This window comes from Sminthopsis crassicaudata, chromosome X (assembly GCF_048593235.1).
Source record: "Sminthopsis crassicaudata isolate SCR6 chromosome X, ASM4859323v1, whole genome shotgun sequence".
Classification (NCBI taxonomy): Eukaryota; Metazoa; Chordata; class Mammalia; order Dasyuromorphia; family Dasyuridae; genus Sminthopsis; species Sminthopsis crassicaudata.
Genome location: NC_133623.1, coordinates 50,862,501 through 50,882,265, shown reverse-complemented (window position 1 = coordinate 50,882,265; position 19,765 = coordinate 50,862,501). Strand labels below are relative to the sequence as shown.

General features: G+C 43.3%; 1 protein-coding gene across 1 annotated transcript in view; it reads left to right on the top strand.

The window, feature by feature from the left end:
- The window catches only part of RBMX2 (RNA binding motif protein X-linked 2), a 34,024-nt gene extending 17,195 nt beyond the window's left edge, over window positions 1-16,829 (top strand). The window contains exons 4-6 of the mRNA XM_074277945.1: window positions 1,926-2,055; window positions 3,754-3,931; window positions 7,602-16,829. Coding sequence (XP_074134046.1) covers window positions 1,926-2,055; window positions 3,754-3,931; window positions 7,602-8,110 — 817 coding nt within the window. The 3' untranslated portion in view covers window positions 8,111-16,829. The remainder of the gene's footprint in view (window positions 1-1,925; window positions 2,056-3,753; window positions 3,932-7,601) is intronic.
- The last annotated feature ends 2,936 nt before the right edge of the window (window positions 16,830-19,765 follow it).

The following is a 19,765-nucleotide window of genomic DNA, read 5'->3' as shown; positions in this document are numbered from 1 at the left end:
AGAGGCTGGGACTTGGGGCAAATACCTTCACTTCTTTGACCCTCCTCTGTAAAATAGGGACGCTTGTAGAGAGCCTCCTTGTCCCGGGACTCTATGGAAAGTGTTTGCTCAACTCCCAGGAGTTCTGGAAATGGACATCCTGCTGCAGTAGGGATTTGGGAAGCACTGTGGTGCTTTTCTTAGTCTCCTGGTTTGGGGAATTTGCAGTCAAGGAAGGACTTCCCAGTTCAGTGTCTTGGGAGAACTTGGCTCATCCATTCATCTTTTTGCTTAGGGACTATTGAGTCGGAATCACAAGATCGTGGCTATGTTGAAAGTCTCTGTGTCCCCCACACGCAGATATGTTATTTAAAAGGAGATGAGCTTTGGTTTTCTAGGAAACTCATTTATGTGAAAGACCTCATTTCCTGAGGATGGAGGAGAAATGAGGAGTTCTGTGTGTGTAGATCCATCCCTATGGGTTTGTAAGCACACCGTTGCCCTTTAAAGGGGATTTCTTTATTTGACCTTTAAAGTGGGTTTCTTTATTTGAAACTACCACGACAAAGGAGTTCTACAGCATTGAAGTCTTTTTTTTTTCTTTCAGGCCTTTCTACTGATCCTATTCTTAAAAGGCTCAATTACAGGATGGCAGCTAGAGAGCGAGTGTTAGATTTGGGAAGCCCCAGGTTCTGGTCCTGCCTCTGACACAGCTTTATGTTCAGGGCATTCACTCAATACATCTTTAGATTGCAGAGAAGGTGCAGGGGAAATTTACTCACTGGGAAATACAAATGTTGAGGAAACCACATATCTGCTACCATTTCCTCCAGTCTCCCCTTCCCATCCCTCTGCCAATCTCCCTTCCCTCCCCAAAAAATCACCAGAGGATGGCACCCTTGGTCTAGGCTGACCTTTCAAGATGTTTTAAGGAGTCAGATCATGGAGTCAAATGGCAACTGTTCTGCTTCCTGGCTCCGTGATGTGGAGCAGGTTACTCCAACCCTCTGGGATCCGGGTTTCCTCCTCTGGAAAAGAAGTGAGTTAAGCTTCTTGAACTGTTGCAACCATGGGTTCTGACTCCAGATTTTCATCTTCTCACTACTCTTACTCTGCCACATCTAAGCTCTTTCCAAGGTGTGACACTGCTAGTTCAAGCTGTCATCAGCTCTGCCTGGCCTATTGCAGCAATATGAGAGTGGGTCTGCCTGCCTCAACTTCCTCAACTTCCCCGCTCCAGTCCATCCTCCCTTTAGCCACAGCACAGATCAGATCATGTAATAACCCTGCCTCCCCCCCCCTCGCCCCCAGTTCATTCAGGTAAATCCAGTGACTTCCTGTCACCTTGAGGAACAAATAGAAAATGCTCAGTCTGCTATTCAGAGCTCTTCCTAACCTCTCCCCCTTCCCCCTTTCCACTCTTCTTCCACCTCACTCCCTAACATGGACTCTTCCATCCAATGATACCGGTTTCTCGGCCTCTCCACAAACAAGACCCTTTCTCAGCTCTGGGCATTTTCTCTGGCCATCCCCCATGCTTGAAATGTGCTCCTTCCCCAACTCTGCCTCCTGACTTCTCTGGCTTCCTTCTAAGTCTCAACTCACATGCTTTTCCCAACTCCATTGAATTCTGGCGCCTTCCCTCCGTCAATTGTTTCCCATTTATCCCATGTGTAAGTTTCTTTGTGTGCAGTTTGTGTGTTGTCTTCCTCATTAGATTGTAAGCTGTTTAAGGGCAAGGGCTGTCTTTTGCCTCTTTTTGTAGCATAGTACCTGGCACCCAGTAGGTGCTTAATAAATGTTTATCAAGCGATTGTCAGAGATCTCAAGTCTTCTGTGCCTTGAGAGATATTCATCTTGAGTTATTTCGTGTGGGATAGATGATTTGCCTAGTCGTCTATCCTCTGAAGCTAACTCATTTTTAAATTTTTTTTTTTAATCAATAGATACGGTGAAATTGTAAATATTAATCTTGTACGAGATAAGAAGACCGGAAAGTCCAAAGGATTCTGTTTTCTTTGCTACGAAGATCAGAGGAGCACGATTTTGGCTGTCGACAATTTTAACGGGATTAAGGTGAGTGTGTGTCTTGAAATGGTCGGGCTTCATTTTGGTTTTTCTCCTAGGTGCTAGAGGTGCCTGCTTAGTCCATATGATCCTTGCCAGCCAGTGCCTTAACTAGAGCCCAGTCTTGGGGAACTGGTGTGCTGTGGAAATGGAAGAAGGCTATGAGTCCTAGATGTAGAGACATACAATTTTTGTTTCTTTTTTTAGCTGAGGCAATTGGGGTTAAGTGACTTGCCCAGGGTCACACAGCTAGGAAGTGTTAAGTATCTCAGGTCATATTTGAACTCGGGTCCTCCCGATTTCAGGCCTGGTGCCACCTAGCTGCCCCTGAGACATACAAATTTGGAGTGGGAGACCCTAGCACTTAGCTTATCATAAGGCCACCTCCATTTTGTTAGCTCTGCAAAGTTTAGAGTGTGCTTTCTTCCCAACAGTGTACATAGTGTTGCTCATCGTCCCATTTTATCGGTGAGGAAACCAAACTCCCGAAGGTAGAAAATAGTCTTGCCTGGGATCACACAGCCAGTGTGAGAGCCAGGATTTGATTTTAGGTCTTCTGAGACCGGGTTCTGCACTCTTTGCTGCATATGTTGAATCCCCCGGTTTTACAGATGAAAAAACTGAGGCTCAAGAGGGAGCAGTTTATGTGACATTCAGAGTCAAGGACTTATGCTTCTTCCCTAGCTGTTGCCTGTACTCTCTCCCCTCAGGCAGGCTCCTCCCCATCGTCCCATTCCAACTCCAACATGCTCCCTCCTTGATACATCCTGATATGTGGGAAACACACAGCGCAGTGAAAAGGGGACAGCTCTGGCCTGGGAGTCTGGAGGGCTTGATTTACATGGCAAACAGAATAACCTGCATATAGGCTAAACAGAGGCAGATAAGGGGGGGGCAAGGACACCAGGTGAGCGGACAGACCATAATCCCAGGAAAGGATCTTAACTTAGTCCTGACAAGGTCAGGGTCAAGATAAGAAGGTCGAGGGCAGGAGACAGTGAGGCATGGGGCAGTACTCAAAAGGAGGGGGAATTATCCCAGTAAGGATGGAGATAAAGCACCTGGAGTTTATGACTTAATGGCATTTCAAGGCTTCTTTTCTGACTCATTTCTAATGACAAGGAAATGGCAAGGACCCCTTCTCAGAACAGAAATACATAAAAGAAAATATATAGAATTACGAAGGAAACCAGATATTAGAAATAAAGATGTGATTTTGTTTCCTATTCAAGTTGACGTCTCCCTAGAGCTGCTTTCCCCCCAAGGCCTCCCTCAGTACTTGGTTTGGACCTCTATAATACACTTACTCTGTAATATTCCCTCTTAGAGGTATTCATGTTGGGCTCTGAATTGCTCCATCTAGTAGACGCAAGCTACGTGGTAAAGGGGCCTGTTTTGTCTAAACATTTTAGACCATTTTAGAACAATTCCTGAGCTCATTCAGTGCTTCATACATGTTTGTCTCCTCAAAGCTAGCTGTGTCACCTGGCCAGGTCTCTGCACTTAGTTTTAGGGGCAGACCTCTTCCTTGCTGGCTGAGGTTAAAAGCTGGGGCACAGTTGGCTACGTGTATGTCTAAATCCTTGTGATTTTCCCCGATGCCATGTAGCCCCTTGTCAAGTGGATGCGGTCAGAGGGCTTTTGGGTAGTTGAGTGTCATCCGTTAACTGATCATATTAATTGCTAATGTTGCTCTTCTTGCTCTAGATTAGAGGAAGAACTATCCGAGTGGACCATGTAGCTAATTACAGGCCTCCCAAGGATTCCAAGAATCTGGATGATGTAACCAGAGAGCTCCGGGAGAAGGGCTGTGGGGTTAAGACCCCGTCTCCTAGTTCGTCGGAATCCTCTGAGGATGAAACACCTGTGAAAAAGCATAAAAAAGGTGACCTTGATGAAGTCACCACCTTTGATTGGTGGTGGCTCCGCTAGTTAATTTTGACCAACTCTGCTGTCCTGATAACTTTTGTAGGACAGTATTCATGTAAAGCTGTTGGGAAGGAGTCACTGAGGTCTTGGTATTTGCTGCAGTCCCCGGCAGTAAGCTGGCCTGTGGGAACACTTCACGGAGGGATGGTGGGCTCCATTGCAGTGAGAACCAGAATTGGCCTTTCTAGTTAGCTCCTCTGACTCCCAAAACAGCTAGGTTCCCAAGTCACTTGCCTTAGTCTCAGTTTCCTTATCTATATAATGGGAACAATAGCTTCTACTTCACAAGATTGTTGGGAGGATTAGAGGACATATTTAAAGCCCTATCTAAATATTAGCCACTTATCATCATTATTTTCATTATAGTGATAAAGGGTCTGGACCTAGGAAATTCCCTCTACTGAGGTTAGCGTGATTTGACCCTGATTCTACCCAGCTGACTCCAGTGGCTTCATATTGCCTCGAATAAAATAAGAGTCCTCTCTTTGGCTTTTGAAGTCCTAGTCAGTCCCGTCCAACCTCAGTGGATGCTGCTGTACCTCCTGCATTCTCTGAGCCAGCCCTCATGCACTCCAATATATCTGTCTTTGCACCTGCCTGAAATGATTCCCTCCTTCCTTCCTCCTCAGAGAACCACCCCCCCCCTTTTACTTTAAGATGCAGTTTTAGGCCCCGCTTCCTGCATGAGCCTTTGCCAATCCTCCGCCCGCCCAAACTGCCACCATATGCTCCAATATTTTGGGTTTGTTTATAGTTATCGACTGTGTATTCATGCCGTATGTATTCCATATGTTCCTTTTGCATCCCTGCTTCGATTGCTTTCATTCTTTGTACTGGTATCTCTAGGATTTCACTCCGCGCATGTAGTGGGTGTTTAGTAAATACTTGTTGCTTAATATTCAGTGTCAGTATGACTAATTTGATTTGCTTCATAATTCTCTTTCCGTTCTAATACATACAATGTTAGGACTTCTCAGTCATTCCCTGAGGATTCCTAGTCCATATAGCCTCATCCACTTTTCCTCTGATGAAGTTAATTTTTTTCCTCTACTTCTGGCTCCTCATTTTTCACTTTGTGTTTTTCTCATAAAGATCTTTCTAGCTTTTCCCTCTTCATATTTATTAGTCTTCTTTATATTCGAGCATTCTATTATAATGTGGTTTTTCCTATTTTGGGACACTTAGTTTGCTTCGAAAATCTTGGGACAGAAAGCTCCTTTTTTGTTGTCTTTTATCTCACTTTCATAGCATCTTCCCAACAATGGTATTGTTAGGATGCCATTTTCATGGTGCGCCTCTAGGAGTTCCTCCAAAATTTTTTGATTCTATTATCAGGGAATTAGTGTACACATAGTTCTTGCTTTGTGTAAGTGGACTGTTCTGCAGGCCTCTGGGTAAAGTACCTTTTACAGTGTGAATTTGTCTGCAAATATGGGATTCACATGTCTGTGGAGGGAGGGGCCTGCCACAAGGACACATGGGTACTGGGGACAGAGATGCGAGAGCCGGAGGAGGAATACATGGGGGCCACGGCCAGCCACATGGGAGCCAGACACAGAGACAAAAGATGGGTGACATGTAGGAGCATGGCATAGGTTCATGGTACTTGAGTACGGATAGATAGAAAACATGCTCCAAGGCAGGATATGCACGTGGGTGGGAATAGGGCAAAGAGCTCTCTTGGCACCAGAGCTCTCAAATCTGGTGGCAGGGCTGGCGATTGCTCTGTTAGTCTGTTCTTCTGATTTTACTTGGATTGGGGTTTGGTTTGTTTTTTTTGGATGGAAGGGTGGGGTGCCATGGAGTGCTGAGCCAGGGGGCAGGAGGAGAGAGGGAGAGACAGACAGACCGATGGACAGAGAGAGCACAGCATTATAGTAAAATTAGCCTAGGTGGATTTTGGGGGGAATTTTAGTATTCTTTATGAAAAGTATTTGTGTAATGTAAATTTACATAAAGCAAGAACTGTCTGTATGTTTCTATATAATCTCTTCAGCATGAGTTTCATTGCTTTTATTTTTCCAAATTGGAGGTGGTACCCAGATTTTTTTTTTTTTTTGGTGAGGCAGTTGGGGGTTAAGTGGCTTACCCAGGGTCACACAACTACTCACTGTTAAGTGTCTGAGGTCTGATTTGAACTCCGGTCTTCCTGATTCTAGGGCCGGTGCTCTACCCACTGCGCCATCTAGCTGCCCCTTAAAGGAATTTTAATTTGTATATTTTTTGATTATTGGTAAGATAGGAGAATTTTTTAAAAATAAGATTTTTTGGAAGTATTTTTCTTATATCATCATAGTTGTTTCTCAATATTTTTCCCTTCCCAGAGAACCATCCCATAAAACAAATAGTAATTTGTTTTTGAAGAAAAAAAAATCACAACTGATCGATGCATTGAAAAAGTCCCAAAACATGTAAACCTTCCACCTTGATTAAGGGATGAGTTGAGGCTGCCGCCCTGCCCCCATTTCTTTGATTTTTGCTTGATCTTTCTGCTTTTGTTATATTTGCTTTTGAATTTCTGGATCTTTCTATTTATGTTGTAGTTTCGACCGTAACTATTGTTTTCTTGGTTCTGCTTTCTTCATCCTGCATCAGTTCATGTAAATCTCTCATCATTTCTCTGTATTTGTTACATACGTAATTTCTTACATATATCACATTCATGTGCTACAGTGTCTTTAGCCGTTCCTCAGTTTCTGGACATTTACTTTTTTTTTCCAAGTCTTAATTATCACAAAAAATGCTGCTATCAATATTTTGGAGTATATGAATACTTTTCTTCTCTTTTCAGTGGTTTCCTTGGGATATAAGCCCAGTAATGGAGTCTCAGGTTCAAAAAGTAGGGACATGTGAGTCACTTGATTTGCTTAATTCCAAAATGGTTGTTCCATTTCAGATCTTAGATGTAACATCTTTTCAAGTGATTATTAATTTCCCTTTTTTGACCATTGTGGGCCAGGTATAGATACTACTATGATTTTTTTTTTAAAAAAATATGCACACACATATATTTGTAGATATGTCTGTGTGTGTGTATGTATGTGTGTATCAAGTTTTACCTGTCATAGTTTTCTGATCTTTTTTTATGCAATTATATTATTTTTGTTGTTTATTTTTATTTTTAACGTGATCCAACGCATCTGTTTTGTCTCTATCGATTCCTTCTCTTTGTTTATCTCATGTTCCATTTTCATAATTTGAAAATCAAATTTGTTATTTAATGTTGGAATTCTTTCACTAAGTTGGGAATTCACTGAGGTGTGTGGTGCAAGATGTTGGTCTAAATCCATTTCTTATCAATGCTTGCAAGTATGTTTGTTAAGTAGTTAATACTTTCCCTGAAATTTCTTTTCTAGAGGCTTATCAAAGAGTAATTGTTTGTATAGACTCAGTTTTGTCTATCATTTTGACCTAAAGAAGATTAGCAACCTTCATTTTCCTATCCCTGGAGTTCCTTCCTGAAGATATTTAGTTTTAATGAATCTATTTGTTTACTTCTTGACTTTGCTGCCAGGATATTTTCCTTCTGCATATTCTTGTTCATGAACTGTGATATCTGTGTTTGTTTTGTACGTAGAGAAAATAGAACAACTGCCTCTTCATCACTGATATAATTATTCTTTCAGACAAAAAAGAGAAAAAAAGGAAGAAAAAAGACAAAGATATCAGAACAAGTATGGATAAACAGGAATTGCCCACCTCCTCGTCCGTAGTGTCCCGTCACAAGACCAGGAAGGAGAAGGAGAGTGTTAGTATGGGGAAGTCTGCCACTGGAAGCCTGGAGAAGAACTCCAGCCCTGAGCGGCGAGAAGGACGTAGACACTTAAGCGGCTCACCTGTACTCCATCGAGGTCACCTTGAGAGAGCTGAGTCGACCTCGAGGAGGGAATCGAGAAGAGATAAGTCGTGGCATAAGAAATCTTCAAGCAGCTCCAGCAGGAAGGAAAGGAGGAGGAAGGAAAAGAGCAAACACCGGGAAAGAAGCCGCAGCTCGGAAAAGCGCTCGCACCACCGTGATGATCATTCTGAAGGCAGGTCGAAGAGGAGACACAAACACAAGTCCCGAAGCTTTGGGAAAGACTGTCATTCCAGGGATCGGGAACCATCTTACTCCAGTCGACACAGGTCCAGTTAAACGTGTACAGCGCGGCACAAGTGCTGTCAACCCAGAAAAGAAGATTCATTTACAAAAATCCCTCACCTGAGTTAAGCTGTTGTTGTTTCTGTAAATAAAGTCTCTGCTACCACGTCCCCTCACTTTCTTGAGTATGATAATTGGAAGACTGAGGATCCTCGAAATCTGAGTGAAGTACAGGAGTTCTTAACCCAGAGTCTGTGAACATAAAAACAAATATTTAATAGCTGTAGTTCAAATAGAATTATTTGCAGTTTTGTGTATTTTGTTTTGTGCACTTGAAAACTTTCTTCTGAGAAGGGGTCTGTAGGCCTTGTTTCGCCGGATCTGTAGGCCTTGTTTCACCAGGTCTGTAGGCCGGTGTTTCCAGGACCCAGAAAAGGTTTAGAACGCTGCGGTGTTACGAAGAGAGCCTATCCGTAGCTGCTTGAGGCTACTCAGTTACTACCCTTCTCATTTAGTTTCTTCCTTCAAGTGAGTTGGACTATCTAAACTCCTTTTCCACTTTCTCTCCTGTTTGACAAGGGTTGAGAATTCCATTGAAGCTAACAGTTGGTGGACGGGAGTGTTTGGCTACAGACCCCTCTTGAACTAACCCATCCCACATGAGGACCTGGATGTGACCCACAGTGAAGGGTCATGAAACTACAGATAGGACCTTAACCTCTGGAGGAAAGGGATAGGGAGAGGGACTGGACCTGGGATTTTATTCATAAGGGAACTCCCGGCTGAGGAAAATTCCTTTGCCCTTGCACCTCAGTATCTTCTCTTCGATTAGTCTTTAAGAACTGCCCACGGCCACGATGGGTCAGAGGTTGGACTGGAACCGAGGGCTTATTCACTACGCCGTGCTGCCTCTATTATGTAATTCATGTGAAATGGTCAAAGACAGATCCACTGTTCTCTTAAAAATCTGGCTTGTGTCAAAATGGAATGTCGCCTATACTCGGTATTTTTCTGTGTCTGTATAATTTGTTTCTTTAGATATGTTCTCATTTTAGGCTTGCAGCCTTTCTATTCCAGCATTATGGTGGTAAAATTGTTCCCTGAGTTGTGGGTAGGGTGGTAGGCTCTGGAGCCGGGAGGAACCTCAGAAACCATCAGCCCCCTCATTTTGTAGAGGAAGAGCCCAAAGCTCAAAAGTTGGGACTGGCTCACACTTACTCTGGTAGTAATTTATGTAGCAAATTTGTATTTTGAACCTGGGCCCTATACTGGTGAAATTATAGGTCTGGATAGAAAACAAAAGGGTGATCAGATGTCTTTCTTTTGATAAACACTGCTGTAGTTAGTCGCTTAGCAGACCATAGCGGCACCAGTGGGAATAAATTTACTTTGATTTTTGCCTTTACCGTGGCAGAGAAAGAATTCCTCTTTCCTCGGAAAGCCATGGAAAACAATTCGATCTTAGCATGGACTGATTCAGCAGCACTGTACCAAGTGATGGGCTTTACAAAATTGAATTGGATCTCCTCAAGGGTAGCTCATAGTAGAGTTTGGAAGACAGAGCTGGCCTTGGAAAAGAGGAGATTCCAATCTTGGTACTTTGGGCAGTCCTTCACCCATCCCTGTTTAATTGGTGAGTAAATGAATTTTTAAAAACAGATTGGATAAAATTTCCCAACTACATTGCAGATGTTTAGTTTTATAGCCACTGAATGAAAGGAGAGCTACTGTGAGAAGTAGAGTCTTAACCTGGAGTTTTTATAAAATGTTATACCTTTGAGAGAAACATCTCTATTGCCTGGAGGCCCAACTTGAGTTCATGAAACTCTTCTGTTCCAGGCCATATTAACCTCTCTTCATCTGATTTCCTATAACACCCAGCATTGAATCATTTTTCCAGTTTTGCTCTTGACCTATAATTTCATCAGTGTGAGAGATTCTTTTGGTCTGAATTCTTTCTACCACTGCAGGTGGGCCACTCAGCCGGTATGTGTGGGTAGGATTTGAATCCACATCGTCTTGATTGGGTCTCGTCTTTTTTCCTCCCTGATATACTGGTTCCTGTTGTTCTCTAATTCCTACAATGTTAAGAGCTGGAAGGGGCTTTGGATCCCTCTTTCTTACACATGGGCAGTTTGGAGGTTCAACTAAAATTAACAAGGTCCCTCAGTAAGTAGAGCCAGCCCTGAAGCCTCTGGGCCCGCCCTCTTTGTATTAGAACAGATTTCCTGTGTGGTAGATTAGACTGAAAGCTCTAGGTGGGGAGGCTTCTACTGCCCTTTTGTAAATTATGTACTTGGCCTAGTGCGTATACTGCTGGGCACATCCGCAAATTGTTTTTAAAGATAAAGGTCTGGCCTTTTTCGTGAGCTCTCTACTTAGGACATTCTGGAATGCTTAGGATAGAGTGTTCCCATTTCTCGAGTGCACTTTTCTCAAAACCTTTTTGAAAGGAGCTAGCTCCTTTTGCAGATGAGGAAACAAAAGACTCCCTCCCCCTTAAACAATGGAAGCTGGCTTCTGCTTTCGCTAGTTTATCGATCCACTCTTTTGACACACACACCGACTGCTTTTAAATATATTTAATTTTCTTTGACATTAAGTATGTAGAGCATTTTCAAGGTTTGTCCTCCTGGTTACGTAAGGCCGATGCAATGTCAGTAGCGGTGCTTGATCGAGAAAACACCCTCGACAGAGCTGAAGACACCTTCTCGAGCACTGTAGAAGATTGTTTGGAAACCTGAGCCCTGGGAGTTTCTGTAGGTAGACATTAAGGGGAGTGGGAATAGCCAAGTTAGAGCTCTCTTATACTTTGTAACTCTTCTACTAGTAGAACTAGACCTTGAGCTGCTCAAATGTGACTTAAGCTGAGGGACAGCATCTCATGTTCTCCTCCCCCTCCCCTCTAGGGCTTCATGTTTTACAAAGCATGTTCAGAGGCTTCCTTGTTTGAGCTTTAAGATCAGCCTGGGAAGGAGCTAGCTGAAGGATTGGCATTAGCATTTCATAAGCTTTTGTCACTTTACTTTTCCAGCCCTGTTTTTCCCAGTATCCTTTGGACCTCCTGATCTCAGGCCAAACTGAACTACTCTCATGGCCCACCTTCTCCGGCTCCTCAAACTCCCAAGCGTCCAAAAGGAATCCATTTCCAGACCTGCTCTTTGGTCTGGCTTCCCAACTTCAGTTATAGTCATTTGGGCCTGAAACCAGGAAGTCATGCTGGATCCCCCCTCCCCCCTTAAATAAATCGGTTGCCTTGCTACTTTTATGGTAATTGTCACGTCCATCCCTTCTCCACTCCTACAGCCACAAACCTAGTTAGGGTCCTTGTAATTGGTCTTTTTGCCTTTAGTCTCTCTCTACTCCCAATCCATCCTTCACACGTAGCTAGCTGTGTCTCCCCATTTGCCTAGTCTAGGGTGAAGTACAAGTTCCTGAACCTGGTATTCCAGCTTTACTTTGTGCACCTCCTCTTCACAGTTTCCTTTGTGTTTCTCAAAGTGCACTAACTGAAACGCTTCTCCATTTGGCTCTACCACCTCCCGCCTCTGTACATTCTTACAGACCTAGAATACACTCCTACCTCATCACCCTTCCATCATTACATTCCTCCACGGTCCCTCTCTTTGAATAGATTATCTTTCCTCCCAAACTTCCCCTCTTCTAGACTACCCTATTTCTAGTGAAAGTACCAGTTTCCGGGTTTCTCAGGTTCATGGCCTTGGAATGATCCTTAGCTTCTCCCTCCCTCATCCCACTCCACATCTGCACATTTTTAACATCTCTCAGGGCTGGCCCTCATCACCTCTCAGCTAGATGACCACAACAGCCTCCACATTGGTCTCCCTGCCTCAAGTCTCTCCTACTCCAGTCTATCCTATCTGCGGCTGCTGTCAAGCCCAGATCTTACCATGTGACTATTTTTACTCAACCAGCCCCCGGGGGCTTCCTGTTGCCTCTACAAGGAGAACACAGAAGGGCCTACCCAGTCTGCCTCCAGCCTAGCTTTCCAGCCAAACCATTGTCCTCTCTGTTCCTCCCTCATATCGGATCATCCCCCCGTGCCTGGGATGCACTTTCTCCTCCATTCCACTTCACTGAATTTCTTTCTGATTTTGATGTGAGGTTGGAAGCTCCTTGGGAATAAGAATTGCCCTCTTTGCCCCGATAGACAATAAGTGCTTGGGGCATGATCCTTTGCTGTTGTTGGGTAGGCTGATTTTGTGTCCCCTGTCTATTCTGAGTAGGGGTGTTATAATGAGAAGTGGGGGACTTGGGACAAAGCCTGGCTCTGCTGGTGGCTGCCGTGGGGTTCATGGCTAAGTCCCTTTGCCTCTCTGGGTTTGAGTAGTCTCTCTTAAAATGAGGGGCACTAGCCTATTTTAAGGTCTCTTTAATCCTTTAAGTTTATGTGAAGATATGTTATGAGAACATGTTTTTCGAAATTTGTTTCTACTAAAAATTGACTTTTGAAACCAAAACATGATGAAAAATGAAATAATAGGAATATGGATCAGGGGAATCCTCCCTCTCTAGATGATTCTAACCCGCCTCCTCCGATATGTATGTATTCTCTCTCTGTCCCCCCTTTCTCTTCTCTTTAAAGAGCTATTGAAGCCAAGGTCCTTCCCCTCACTTAAAGATGGCCGCTGTCATCATGGTGTGGTGGGAATGGAGATGGCCACAGCTCCTAGAGGGAGACCTCCTTCAGACCAGAACAAAGACCCATCCTGTAACTTGTGCACAGCCAGCCAGCTAGTAAATATCGAAGGTTTTTCCTAACCACAGGTTACACTGTCTAATATACCATAATGCCCAAGAGGCAAGTGCCACAGGAGAGAGTGAAACCGAACAGCAGAGACCATGTAAAATTCCATAGAAGCCTAGTGTATGTGTGTGCATTTGTGTATATATTTCACACACACATACGCGTCTGAAGGAGATTGAATGAAAACAGGAGAAAGAGAAGAGACGGACTCTTTGTCTCCTATCAAGGGCTTTCGGGCTCTAGTTTATCTCCTTTCCTTGAATCAGCCATACCATGGACTGTGTTTTGTAAAAACTGATTTCTGGGCAGTGGGTCTGCTTTATTGGTCTGAGATGTCTTGAATACTTCAATTGCATGAGGTGGTGGGTAGTCACCATCCATAGAGTGTGGTTAGAGCAATATTGGCTTAGAACAGACTTATTCAACAATTCATCTGATTGACAATTTTAACGTCTCTCCAGGCAGTGTGTACAGTTGATAAGAGAGCCTCGGACACAAAACCCTAACCCTGGCTACGCAGCTAACCTTCTGTAAAAGCAAGTAAGGCCATTCAAATGTAAATTCCATGATCCCTTTTGGAATGGGAGAAGGGAGGCCCTCTCTGTATTAGTGAAAAGTCTTAAAAGAGAGCGAGACCGTAGCAGGTTAGTTATTTGGCGGGATGTACAGTGACAAACATGGAAGCCTTCTGCCAATTTGGGGCCCATTTGCTATTTCTTTTGGGGGCTGGGAGCAGAAACTGGGGAAGAGAAATGATCACATCTTCAATTCACGGGGACCAATGTGGAAACTTAAGCTAATTAAGTCAGTATTTGAAGAGCATGTCACATACTTGGTGTGCTCTCCTTGGAGGTCTGTGAGGGCGATTTGGGTCCTTCGTAGATGGTGATAAACTGTACAAAGAGAAAAAAAAATCAACTTTTTTGCTAGTACAGGATGTTAAAGTCTTGGGACCTCTACCATGGGCTTTCTGTAGAAACTAGAGAAGGGCTTCAGAAGGCGTTGTCGAGGAATGTGTTTTGCTTGACTTGTCAAATTTGGCACAAGGGTTGGTTGTGGGATTTTTTTTTTTCCCAGTGCGGAGAGGAAGAGAAAATAAAACCGTCAACTGAAAACATTAAACTTTTTAAACACCAAAAAACAAAAAGGCCGGCAGGGGACATTCTCACGGCAAAAATAATCAGGTCCTCTTGGAATGGACAGAGAGAAGCAGGCCTGAACTCCAATTTCAACAATAACCATCATCGGGTCTTTTGCCCCAAGTTTGTTTCTTCAGCTACAGGACGAGAATCTCGGCCAATGCTACTGGGAGGACCGTGGCTGGAGAATTGGGAGCTCTTATTAAGGGCCTGTCTCTCTGTAGGGGGACCTCATTTGGCCTTCATGGACTTTCGGGTTACAAGAGAGCCACCAAGGGGCCAGGAGAAGGCCCTTCTCAAGGACCTCCAAGTCTTTTTGGACATGATCACTTCAGGCCAACTCTGCTGTTTGGGGCTCAGCTCACTCCCCACCCTAATGTGTTACTGTGAAAGACTTACCTGGAGGCTGCTCGTTTCATCTAATGTCTTGGCCTCTTCTAGATACACTGTGAGCAAAACACAAAGTCGTGAAAGTCGTAAGATCCCTGCCTGAACAAGTGGTCATTTGTAAAAGGGGCCAAATTTCTCACACTTGGTCTCAACAACTCATACGGCAACCCATAACCGAAGCTAGCTTTCCACGGAGAATCTTTCCATAGTAAAGCTGAAGCCTAAAGGGACACGGTCATTGACCGTGTTGGGGGCTGGCCGTGGCTCCCCCAGGAGGGAGAAGGAAACACAGAGCACGGTATAGCCTTCGAATCCAGGAAATGAGATTTACGGCTGCCACTGCCAGGAATTGTGCAGGACCTTGGGCAAGATATTGCCCTTCTCTGGCCCATCTGTAAGATGGAGGGGCTGGGCTCGGCCTTCACTTTAACTCTGTGATGCAGGGAACATGTCCGTGCTACTTCATGTTCTCTTCTGCAGGCTTTTATTTCTTGAGAGGGGTTGTCAGTGAGCCATGGAGCTAGACAGCCTCCCTTGGCCACTGTGGCTCAACTTGTGCAACTACTTTAAAAGGGTTGTGGGACTAGGAGGTGTCAGGCTAAACTCGGATACTGTGGGTTGAGCCTTAAGTCCCCTTCAAGAGTTTCCATTGCACTCCTAAGGCTGTACTAGTCCACTCATTTACTCTTCCCTCCCCCACCTGCCTTTTCCTTCCCCTTCCCCTTCTCATCTAGAACAGGCTCCTCAGAACTAGGAAAGTGTAACAACATTTTAAATTTATACATTTTTTTTACTGGAACTGTGAGTTTTCATAAATGTTTTCATGAAGATGGTATACAATGCATGGAGGGAAGACTTATCCATGCATCTTTTGAAATATTTTGTGTCTATTATTAATGTTATTTAATAACTTCAAAGCAGTGCCCAGTAAATATAAATACATGCTCTAATGCAAATATTTTTTAAAAAGGCAATCATACCGTCAGTTTTTTTCCTGCCCGACTCTGTGGCATCTCTGTTGGGGGAAAAAAAAAAGTAATATTTTATTTTCTGTTTAATCAGGGAAGGAAGGAATTACACATTAGTTAAAAGAACAACTTGTTAAGCAAATATTGTTTGATGAACATATAGTCAGATCACGACAAAAATGGCCCCCTCTGGGTCCCAAGCCAAGCAGGATGTCGTAGAACCACCAAGGTACAGTGATAACCCGGATGGCCCTGTGTCCTTTCTCAGCTCCCTCCATTGCTGCCAATCCCAGAGTACTGATTGATTAAGGCCGTTAATAAGATAACCATTGGGCAGCTTAGCAGGGCAAACAGCAGGGAGTGGTCACCTGGGGTGCAGCCACCAAGTGGAAGAGAAGTAGTAAAGTTCAGTTCTTGGACTGTATCCTTGTAAGGAAATTGGCCGGGGAGGATTGGGGAATGAAGTGTGCTCTCTCCCTCCCGGGAGGTGCTGTGGATGCTTCTAAGTATGGCTGCTAAGGACAGCCCTGGCAGGGAGAAAAGATCTGCAATGTGGGGCACGAAGGGAAAAGAAACCATTCTGGTGGAAAGGGTTTGGATAGCCAAGGTGTACCCCAATGGTCCTGATTGCCTGGTGCTTGAGAGGACAGGGTACAATATTTTGCCTGCTTTCTAGTGTTGAGGGCTTAAAAGTTGGATCGGAGCATTTAGAGCCTGAAGGAGCCTTCAGTATCATCTCATCCACTCCCTCCATTTTACAGAGAAGGAAAACAGCCCAGAGAGTGAAACAAAAGTGGTCCAGTGCCACCCTGTAAATAGCCGAGGCACAAATTGATTGACTTACTCCCTTCCCCTGTCTGGAAGAAGCTATTATCAGAAAATTCCCAGACTATCTAGGGAGGAACTCTTTAACAACCCCCACTGTCCATCCTCCAGCCTCTGGGGATCTTCAAACAACCTTTTGAGATATTGATTAGCATATCTTTAGACAGGTCTGGGAATTGGTCTGCCAGGTATATTCAACCTGGTTCCGTTCCCCCACCTTTGTGCTCCCTGGTGCTCCCTGGTGCTCCCTGGTACTTCCTCTCCTTGATCCCTCCCTTCCCTCTGAGTTCCTGCCTTTACTTCTCTGGTCTCACTGAGAGAAACCCCTAAGGGTAAATTTCCTCAATAAGAGATGTGCTTATGATGAAGATCTTTGCAAAAATCTCTTCAGGACCAAGTCCGAGATACTCTTTCTCTCCCTTATAGTACCTTCCCTTTAATGGCGCCTTTCCTTGCTCTAGCTAACTCTGGTCAGTCTAACCTGCCAGATTATGGCTTTCTCCCACCTCGTGGAGTATTTCCTTTCTCCTGGTTAATTGTGAATTCCCCTGGGGGAACTTGTCTTTTTCCTTTTCTAACTATATGCTCTCCCAATGCTACTTACCATTGCTGGTGTCTATTGTATCCCTTCAGTTTGTCTGTAACCCCTTCCCCTAAATAAATCTACGTTTTGTCAAAGAGAATGGCCTGTGCGAATTTGTCACATGTTTTATTTTGAACTAGGTATTTGCTATCCCAGTCACATCACAAATCAAATCCAGTTCCTTTTCTCCAGAGCCCGTACTTTTCCCACTAACCACTTCTGCTTCTTTTCCTACTTAAATATTGGTAGAGGTGAAAATGATGGTATTGATGAGATGTGAGAGAAAGCCTAAAGCCATCTGGCCTTGGGAGTACCACAAAGGATGCTGGCCTACCTGTTGGTAGATGGGAACTAGCCATCCCCTACCATTCCTCTATTGTACATCTAAACCAGAATATTAGCATATTAACCTAATCTTTGTTTCTCTTTCCTACAAAATTATTTCCTTGATTCTGATTCTTTGCTAAACTCCCTTCAAACTTTAGCCCGGATGGTGGACTACATAATTTCTTCTTGCTTCTAGCTCTTTGCTAAAGTTTTAGCCCGCTTCCGTATTAGAAAGCCGAGGTCCAGGTCCCCAATATCCTCTAGAAGAATGGAGGCAGTAATATCTAAACATGTCTAACAGATGAGGAAGAGGAGGTAGGAAGAAAGGATAATAAAAGATCTTGAAAAGATTTCTCAGAGAAAAGGAGTGCTTAAAGAAATGAGCAAGCAGGACAAATAAAACCTGAAACATAATGAATATGTTTTCTGTATAGAAAGAATTCAAAGAAAAGATTGCAAAAGGAAAAAAAATGAACTAACTGAGGAGGAGTAAACTGAGGTTCTAAACCGAGATAGGTCAGTTTGACCTTATCACTAGCATCAATAGTGGTCCCAGAAACGGTGGGCTAGAACTTTCCAAAGAATCATTCAATTTAATAATTAATACTTAAGAGGGAAATGAGGAATTGGTAAGAGCTGTAATTAGACATTCTCCCCCCCCCCCCCATCAAAAAGAACAAGATAGAATGATAATGAAAATGAACTTGGAGAGGCCTGTGGAAAACTGGGACAAAAATTAGGAGTTAATGAGAAATCAGATTGTTCTACTGAAAGACAGAAAGGCTTACAAACATAATAGAGTCACCTGGAAGGAGGCCAAGATGACAGGCTACGGAGAGGCATTTGGTGAACTATCACACATCCTTAGAAATGTGAAAAAAGGAAGTCTGGACACCATATTGCAGGAAATCATTTCCCACCTGGCTCTACTACGCAGGGATTTCTCTGATTTTTCTACCGTGACTCCTTCACCAAGCCTTTTTGGCTTAATTCCTGTGTTATCCTCATCTATTAAATTGTAAGCTCTTTGAAAGGATTTTATTATTTTTTTAAAAAATATATTCCCAGTGCTTAGTACAGTGCCTGGCACATAGTAGGCACTCAATAAATGTTTCACTTGACAACTGGGAGGACTGAAATAATACAAGAAAAATTTCCAGAATTATGGGAAGATCAAGGGACTGGCTCTAAATGGGCAATGCATCAGACACCAAGGGGAAAGAATGCTTGATTTGACTCAGGCAAACACCCTAAGCTTCCCTGAAAAAGAGATTTTCCAAGTAGATAAGATGAAAAACTTCACTTAGCCAAGACTGCCCATTATTTATTTCCAAGACAAAAAATTACTGGCAAAAGCAACAGCAATGAAACCTTTGATGTGCAAATCAACCAAGAACTTCTACTGGTAAAATAGGCCGAGTTTAGCTAGGGCCTTTGATGTGCAAATTAATAATAAACTTCAAGGCTGCCTAACAATGGGGTTTAGATTGAACTATAACCCAAGGTTGGCAAAAGGTTAGAAGTTGACATGATCTGTAGTTTTCCCAAGGTGGGAGAGCCACTAGAATGATGATAGTGAAAATGAATGTTCCTCCATTTGAATGATCATGGAGGCAGTAGCCAGGATGTCTTGATTGACAACTAAAGGCCGCAAAGAGGCTGGGGTTGTGGGGGGGAATTAAAAGTAAATGAAATATATAGGTATATGAATGCGTGTATGGATATATGGGTAGATATACTAACATGCGCATATCTAGAAGTATGCATGTGTACACATGCACATGGTATACATATATAAGAACACACATGTATAACAATTCCTAACAGCAGCAAAGTAAAAGGCAAGGAGAAAGAAGAAAATGGAATTCTTTTGTTGCAGATGTGGCAAAAAATGGATAATTGAGGGAGAGGGAAGAGCGGGTCATTCCAAAGTGGCATTTCCATTTAGGAAAGGGGGACGATTGAAAGCACTGAAAAGCTTGGAGAGGGAACAGTAGGAATTTAGGATCCATCTTTGATGATGAGTATATTTTCCCGTGCATATGTATAAGACAGGTTTGGGACTAATTCTAGTGAATCAAGGTGGAGCACATTCCTTACCAATAAAAACAATTTAGCTGAGGATGATGGAACTATATTTAGCAATTATAACTTTGCCCATAAGTTCTTCTAGGGAACTTTTGTTAGAGAAATCACAAGCCCAGGCCCCCAAAGTGCTTCTGGAAATCCCAGAAAATCAGAACTTGTAGTCATGATAAGCAGGCGAGGCTGAATCCAAATTATAAAGCATTATGAGATACAAACATGGGGACTGCTTCGTGTTTAAATATACCACCCATGAGGAAAGAATACCACTATTATTCACCTCGCAACCATAGTAATTACATTTGTAAAGAAGGTAGCTGATAAACAGGAAAGAAATTACAGACACGAATAGAATCCTAGCAGAATTTGTTTGAATTGAATTAGAAGTGAACTTAGAAATTCAGGACAACAAATTTTGCCACCTTTACAGAAACACAATAAAAGTGGTAAACTACTAAAATATAACCAAAATATAGAGTCCTTGGTGGAAGAGTAATAGGTTAAGTGGTTAAAGTTTTGAATTGTAGCTAAACCCTTCTCAGGTCTTCTCATGCCCAGCTTCAATGATTCTCTCTAGCCTCTAGAAAATGTCAAAGCAAACTCGACATTTAAAGCCTTCCATAA